Genomic DNA, 8695 nt, shown 5'->3' with positions numbered 1-8695 from the left:
CGAGGCAGAGGAAGTCAGCGCTCAACGAAGAGTGAGCCCATCCCAGTTAAACCCCGTGTTCCTAACTCTCTCCACTCAGAGAGGGTTCTCCTGTCCACTTTTCCCACCCAGACCAGTATCCCTCTGTGGCTGCGAGTGACATGGTCTCATTTGGAGGGAGTGAGTGTGACCCAATGAACAACATCATGTAGTTAGAGGCTTCAGATGTGGAATAGCTGTCAGGCTTGTACAGCGACCCTGCCCCATTGCCATCTGCACACCCCAGCACATCCAGCCTGGGCATGGATGTCAAACTATTCTGTGTCCTGTCAAAGAATGTAGAGGAGCTGGGTTTGAAGTGGTCCCCACCTGAGGAGCCCACCCGCAGCCGATTGGATGAGTGGTTCTTGTTGGGGTGCTTTACCGTTATTCCCGGAGGTCCACGACAAGATCAGCAAGTCTTGGTGTGCCCCCTCGCCTCCGTGCCTCTTCTTCGTCTGCCCTTAAAACTGTCAACAGCACCAAAGAAAAATGGTATGACAAGCTGCCTCCCCTGGATGAGTCTGTGGCCGTGCATCTCTGCCAACCATCGGTTGGAAGGCAAAAGCTGCCCACCCATCTAAGCCATCCATCCATCCATCCATCTTCTACCGCTTATCCGGGGCCGGGTCGCGGGGGCAGCAGTCTAAGCAGAGAACCCCAGACTTCCCTCTCCCTAGACACTTCCTCCAGCTCTTCTGGGGGGACACCGAGGCGTTCCCAGGCCAGCCGGGAGACATAGTCTCTCCAGCGTGTCCTAGGTCTCCCCCGGGGTCTCCTCCCAGTGGGATGTGCCCGGAACACCTTCCCGGGAAGGCGTCCAGGAGGCATCCGGAACAGATGCCTGAGCCACCTCAGCTGACCCCTCTCGATGTGGATCTAAGCCATGTAGGACTTATTCGGCTCTCACTAGTCGAGCCAACTTGTCTGCTGGACAGGCGGCTTCGGTGCTCCATTTCACGGCAGTCTTACAGGTCTTACAGGACCAGACGATGCAGTTTTCAAAGAACTGTGCAGCGCGACCAACCAGGCCAGCAAGATGACAACGCAGGCGATCTGCAGATCCATGGCCTGCCTAGTGGTGCTGGAAAGCCACATATGGCTAAACCTCACAGAGATCAAGGATGAGGATAAAGTCCCCTTCCTTGACTCCCCGGTTTCCACTACTGGCCTGTTTGGACCTGCAGTTGAGGGCTACGCTGAATGCTTTACCGCTGCACAGAAGTCCTCCCAGGCTATAAGACACTTCCTGCCAAAGCGCTCCAGCTCAGCGGCTGCTTCTAGTCGCCCCAAAAATGTGCCGACTCAGCATCCCACAAAGCCCATGCCTCCAGTTGCTTCCACAGCTCCTAGGCCTGAGCCGAGCTAGGCCAGATGCTACCAGTTCCCTAAATGCCATGGCCCCCGAGCCAAGATAGTGTTGGACCCTGCACCCCAGTTGTCATCCTGATCTGTGGGACAGGAAGAGGTGGGGCCAATTCTCGCTGTAGCCGGACCACCCCCCAAAATGCCACTGTTATGCCTCCAAGCACCCCATTCAGCCATGTGTGCAGATGGCAGTGTGTTTGTGACCAAAAATACTGTTGTTAACATAGAGCCCGCTATAATCATGTCCACACTACCAACCGCTCTTATAGCGGAAACACAAACATTTTCAAAAAGAGAGCAACTTTTCTCTTCCGCTCACTGCGAGCGTCTGGTCCCTTTTAGGCAGCCCACTGCTCTAACTAATCCAGCCCCTTGACAGATGGGCTGAGGCCTGGCAGGCCATCACCGGGGTGTCAAGCTGGGTTATGGGGATAATAAAATGAATTTATACATTCCAATTCTCTCTAAGACCCCCGCACTTCAGCTGCATGGTCCCCACCTCGGTTCAAAGTGAGGATGCACATATCCTACGCACTGAAATGATGAATTTGCTGGCAAAAAGAGCTGTAGAAATGGTTCCCCCAGCCGAGAGCGAGTAAGGCATTTACAGCCATTACTTCCTCATCCCCAAGAAAGAAAGGGTCTTAAGGCCCATCCTCGACCTCAGACACTTGAATCAGGCCCTAATGAGATGGCCGTTCTAAATGATCACACTGAAACAGATCCTCTTGCAAGTATCCCCATGGGACTGGTTCTTTTCTCTGGACCTGAAAGATGCTTACTTTCACATCCAGATAGTCCCCCATTACAGACGATTCTTGAGATTCACCTTTGAGGGAGTGGCTTATCAATACACAGTCCTTCCCTTCGGGCTGTCCTTAGCTCCTCGCACTTTTACAATGTGCCTGGATGTGGCTCTTTCCCAGCTGAGACAGATGGGAATCCGTATTCTTAAATACCTCAACGAATGGCTCATTCTGGCCCAGTCAGAGGAGGGTCTACATTCTCACAAATCCCTCCTTCTCAGCCACCTGGAGTGCCTGGGACTCAAGGTCAATTTTGCCAAGAGCATGCTGTAACCCAGCCAATGGATATCGTTCCTGGGAACAGTTTTGGATTCAGCCAAAATGAGGGTGATAGTCACGCTGGAATGCGCGCTGGCCATACAGCAGCTTGTGGCATCATTCAGAGTTGTACTACAAAGTACTACAAATGGACCTGCTCCGTATGCGGCCCCTTCAGTATTGACTGAAACAATGAGTTCCATCCCACGTCTGGCATCTTACATGCATTTGCATCAGGGTAGACCGGGTCTGTATAGCAACTCTGGCCCCTTGGAAAGATCCCCTGGGAATGGTCTGCAGAAGGAAGGTGGTCCTCACAGATGCCTTCAACACGGGTTGGGGAGCACTGTTGGTGCCACTGGTGGTGGTTTGTTATGGTATGGGCAGTCGTATGTTATGGGCAACGAACACAGGTGCATTTTATGGATGGCATCTTGAATGCACAGAAGTACCGTGACCATTGTTGTGCCATTCATCCATGACCATCACCTCATATTGCAACATGATAATGCACGCCCTCATGTTGCAAGAATCTGTACACAACTCCTGGAAGATGAAAACATCCCAGTTCTTGCATGGCCAGTATACTCACCAGTTGAGCATGTTTGGGATGCTCTGGATTGGCGTACATGACAGCATGTTCCAGTTCCTGACAATATCCAGCAACTTTGCACAGCAATTAAAAAAAGAGTGTACCAACATTCCAAAGGCAACAATCGACAATCTGATCAACTATATTCGAAGCAGATGTGTTGCACTGTGTGAGGCAAATGGTGGTCTCACCAGATACTGACTGGTTTTCGGACCCCCGGACCCCCCCAATACAGTAAAACTGTAGAAGAAAGAACCTTCAATATGACATTTTTACAGTTGTTTCTCACTTTTTTGTTATGTATATAATTCCATATATAATTCCACATGTGTTAATTTATAGTTTTGATGCCTTCTGTGTGACTCTACAATTTTCATAGACATGAAAATAAAGAAAACTCTTTGAATGAGAAGTTGAACCACTGATGGCAGCTGGACTATTCTGACGATGCTTTTCATACTTTTCTGGACCTTGACAGTGTAATTTACTTGGCAGTCTATGGGACAGTCACAAGCCTCCTGGTTTTCATCCAAAATATTTTAAATTGTGTTCCGAATACGAACTAAGCTTTTACGGGTTTGGAACGACATGGGGGTAAGTGATTAATGATAACATTTTCCTTTTGGTGTGGAGTAACCCTTTAACATGTAGAATCAGCATTTACAAGTTTAGGGTCAGTAACAGTCCAATGTATTCTGTAGTATTCTATTGTATTCTTTCTATCTATGTTCATTTGGGGAATAAAAATAATGCTTCTTTTCTGCAAAAATGCAGTAAATTGATCTAAAATGACAGTAAAGACATTTATAATGTAAAACATTCATCATGTACTCACCCTCAAGTTGTTCCTAACCTGTGAGGTTCTTTGTTGTATTGAACACAAAATAAAATATTTTTAAGAATGTAACCAAACAGTTGATGGTTGTCATTGACTTCCATAGTATATATATATTTTTTATACTAAGTCAATACAATCAACTGTTTGGGTACCAATATTCTTCAAAATATCTTCATTTTTGACAGTATCATTATTATAATTACTACACAATGACTAGGATTATCCCACTGTTGACATAATGTGAGTATTTATGTACTGAATAAACTGAACATGAAATGTTTGTTCTGAAACCCATCACCTATGTGGAAGAGTGTAAGTATTGTTTTAGTTCTTTCAGTTGGTTACATATTCACTTTAATATAAAAGCTATTTTGGTGGTGCCTGTGCAAGCTTTGCAACCATGTTACTAGGGTGTTGTGGGATTGCTATGTAGTTGCTAAGGTATAATGAATAATGTATTGTTGTCCATTTTCTAAGCTGTGTGGTTATTAGTTGGATGCTCAAAAGAGCAGACCCAGGTCTCTAGTAATGGCTCAGGTCCCTGCATCAGAGTAATTTGATCAGATTTTTTTTTACCCGTTTTATGATCCACTGTTAGTTCTAGAATGGCTCTAACCTGACTACAAGCCATTTAACTAGACATGCATTACCAAGCAATAATTACAAATGTGGAAACAAGACAAATATTGGTTTTATTTGTTGAATAATGTGATTAAGCAACAGAATTTGTACAGTACAGCTTTATCATTTGCACAGTGAAGGTTTTGTTATTACGGCTAGCTTGTGCTTTTGGGGCTTCATATATAAAGGGTAGTTTCTCTTTGATGTGAACTTTCCTGTCGCTATATACAGTGCCAAATTTGCTAATTTTACATTGGTTCTGCGACCTTCGGTGACTGACTGCCTTTAAGCTGGTGTTTCTCTTTTTCACTGCCCTTCTAGTCTCAGGGAAATGAAATGATCTGTGTGAATATTTACTCATTACAAATATGGAATAATGGTGTGTGACAAGAAACATAATCATGAGCTATATTAAAGGTGTCATATGATATTGCATAAAATAATAAATTTTTTGTTGTTGTCGTAATGAAATGTGTTTATGCGGTTTAATGTTTTGAATTGAGTAGCAGGGTATTATGGGCTTTGCTTTTTTTATGTATTAAATTGAATAGATTTAAATGTTTTAATTGTTTCATATTTTACTATGTGTTAGAACCTAGTGAAACTAAGAAATGTACAAATGTTGGCTTTGCTATTTTTAGTTTTTAAGAGTGGTGTTATTTACAACAGAAACTTTATTGCATTACTTGGAAATAGAGAAGGGATAATTAATAATGATTGTTTGTAATACATTTATTTTTTTGTGAACATGACATATTTACATGATACACTGACATCCTTAAAACATCAAAGATAAAAATAAAATAAAAATAATTGTCATAGCTTAATGTAAAATTACAGCTGTAAACCATAATCATGATACCATATATATTTGATATCACTGCAACTAATGTTTTACAATTGAAACATTTAAACTTAGGGATTTTTTTAATTAAGTGCTGTGCATGTACAGTAATTTAAAATGATGGTCCATTTAAGTTATTTTCTTAAAATATTGGCAAACAAAAACAAAGTTAATTTGTCAAAATCTGTTAAACAACAATTTAAACTTTATTTCAGTTTACAGTCAAAGCATGCTTTCTTAAGTAATGGGTTTACATGTTATGTATCTACATATAGTCAAAATTGGTTTAGTTAAGTAACTGTTTAACCATGTTTTATTACATGTAATATTAAATCAGGGTTCGAACATGTTATTTTTATATATATATATATATATATATATATATATATATATTTTTTTTTTTTTTTTTTTTTACAATGTCAAGCAAACTCTTAATGTTTGACCATACCTAAATTACCTAAATTAATAAGTTTAGTGCTTTGTAACTTAAGTTATTCAATAAACATTACAGCCACATTGAAGGTAGAAGGTGAAACTGTACTTTGCTCATAATGGTTTCAAAGTTATTTTAAAGAAAATTAGACCTCTATCAATAAATCCATAAAGTTAAGTTTTTATTTTCAGGCATTACAGTAATACATTTAGAAAATGTAATTTTTTTAATTGAACATCAAAGAGACTAGAGCCAACATTCTCTGTGTGTCAGCTGAATCTAACACAGCATTATGTATTAAAATCTATTACAAATACAGGCTTTACACTACATTAATAGACAAAAATGTTTACATTTCCATGGTTATACCGAAACTGCTCCACAGTTTAAGAACCACTGAACCAAATGATAAACAACACCAATGAGAAAGATGCTTTCATAAAGCTTCATTCATTCAACAGCAAGCAAAAGAAAAGAAAGTATAATCAAGCTTTTAGTTTTCTGTTAATAAAGAACGATAACTTTGTGGTGTGTTAATCCTTTAAACCATTTTTGCACCACTGAAGTTGATGTTTTTTCTGAGTGACATACACAAAAATAATGACTCATAACTGTAACAATGAAAGTCAAAAGATTGGTATTGTTTGTTGCTGCAGTGACAGATTATAAAGTACATTTACGGATCGAGCCGTCAACACACACGACCCACAGCACTCCCAGGTCAAAGCTCACATGCTTGTGACCATTGGGACAGGCAACCATTGAGATCCAGTCTGAGCCTTCGGGATTGGAGCGAGTGACTTCTGTTCTGCAATAGAAAAAAAAATAAAGTGTTCTTGAATGCAGCATTTGGGTTTTCATTAAAAATTGCGCTTGACAAGTTAATCATTTTGATCATAATACCTGTAATGTTATGACTGTTTAGCTCACCTTTGGTATAAGTTCCCTTGATAGTTGACACCAAAGACGCTGCCATCAGTGGCTACTTCAATCATGGATAGAAGTCCAGGAATATTCTTAAAGTTTTTGGACCCAGGACAGACATTGCTAGACACATCCTGCACAAGACCAAAAGAGACACCATGCAGTCATCGTACGGTCACATCAAGAAAATGATTTTGCAGCTTTCTCCCCAGTGTTTTTATTTCTTCAGTTTTGTCAGAAACTCAAACCTTTACATGATATCTACTTAAAATCCTGGTGTATTAAAGCTCTTGTATTTATGTGACATTACCTTCATGATGTAGATTTGGTCATTGCGGTTCACTCCCCAACAGCTGTACGGACCACAGCTGTAGTACTTAAGCTTTCCATTAAGTTGAACCCAAGGAGTGGTGCTGGATGGCCATTTGTTGTTAGCATCCATATTTAAACAGAATATGTCATCATTCATATTGACACCTGCAATGATCTGATCACCTCCAGCATCCACCTGTTTGAGAAGCCCTAACAACACAATCAACAGTTGGATGAAAGTTTGGTCAGTTTAATAAAAACCTTAATAAGATGATATCTTAAGGCTATTTTAAAATATGTAAACTGGCTGAATAGGCTCGTCTGTATTTTGCTCTCTGTTACTCTTCACCTGGAAACTGAATGAAACTGCCACTCTGAAACTTAAAGATGTTGTTTGCTTGGTTAACCCCCAGCTGACCAGCAGGACCAACACTGACGTGCTTTAGAGACCCGCTGATCTTTGTGAAGACATTATCAATCAGAACGAACACTTCATTAATATTGTTCACTCCAACCACTGAGCCAGAGCCAGCGTCTATCTGCTTCAGGTTACCGTTTATCACAGAGCACTCTAAAGCTGTGAAAACAGGGTGCAAAGTATCAGTGATTGCAAATACAGAGACTTTTAAATATGATTTTATTATATATATATATATATATATATATATATATATATATAATAACATCACACAAATAAAAATACAAAAACATTGTTTACCCAGAGTGCGAAGAAACTGGCAGCAGAAGAGTAGCAGGACGCTCTGATAAACCTTCATTGCTCCACAACACAGTTCGTTGCTTGTAACCTGTTCATAACCGGTATTCATTTATATAAGTGAAGTATGGATAAAACATAATCAATATCACAGTGACAGTAATTAAATAGACAACCTAATCTGGTTAGTTCAGGATTCAGCAGTCACTGGCGATTCTAGTTCACTGAAGACTCTTGGAGGGAGCAGAACGATGCTGTCTTTCAGCTCTGAAGTGAAAAGCGTGGCATCGGCTGCCTTTTTATGCTCACTGTGAACAGCGGAAGCTGATGCAATCCTTGCATGCCAATCAGGGGCAACCTGAAAGTTATTTATTTTATTAATAGACTTATTTAGTTAAGTGCCCTAATTCTAAATATGCATTTAGTCTATTTAATTATTTTATTTATTGCATTTGTATTTTTTGTTTTTGTATATAGTTTTGCAATAAAAGCATATCAACCAGGTTCCAGAAAAATCGAGGTTGCTTCTGAAATTATTTAGAGTATCTTAATGCACATTTTCACATATTTTCTCCTGTATATTGCTATGGTTATTATCACTGTGTCAATCACTGTTACTTTGAGAGCAAATTCTGCATAAATATGCAGTCGTCATGCAATGTGTGTGTGTGGTCAAAAAACAAAGTTCTACATTTTAAATGGATTATAAAGTTAGCTAAGAATGATCATAACTACTAAAAGCTGTCACTCTTTGTTTAGTGAGCGTATACACGGTGTATTTAGGCTACACCGTGCAGCAATACATGAATACATGCTCGCACACACAAGGGCTTTACTAGTAACAAGACATTTAATGTACACCTATAGTCTTTATTTATAAAATGATGATTATTACCTACTGTGTTATCAGGGTGTTAGTCCAATACCTTAATTTTTATTGGGCACAAAGTCTGTTTTTCATTTATG

At 40.2% G+C, this 8695-nt stretch overlaps 1 protein-coding gene across 1 annotated transcript; it reads right to left on the bottom strand.

Moving 5' to 3' along the window:
• Positions 1-6406: 6406 nt before the first annotated feature.
• On the bottom strand, positions 6407-8010 carry LOC132104550 (fish-egg lectin-like). Its single transcript, XM_059510111.1, has 6 exons — positions 7906-8010; positions 7733-7820; positions 7364-7591; positions 7013-7224; positions 6709-6836; positions 6407-6586 (listed from the first exon to the last, which is right to left on the bottom strand). The coding sequence occupies exons 2-6, from the start codon at positions 7788-7790 to the stop codon at positions 6442-6444; spliced, it is 771 nt and encodes a 256-aa protein (XP_059366094.1). The 5' UTR covers positions 7791-7820; positions 7906-8010; the 3' UTR covers positions 6407-6441.
• Positions 8011-8695: the final 685 nt, after the last annotated feature.

Source organism: Carassius carassius, chromosome 25 (assembly GCF_963082965.1).
Source record: "Carassius carassius chromosome 25, fCarCar2.1, whole genome shotgun sequence".
NCBI classification, from domain to species: Eukaryota; Metazoa; Chordata; class Actinopteri; order Cypriniformes; family Cyprinidae; genus Carassius; species Carassius carassius.
The sequence above is the reverse complement of the archived record's forward strand: the minus strand, read 5'-3'. Positions and strand labels throughout refer to the sequence as shown.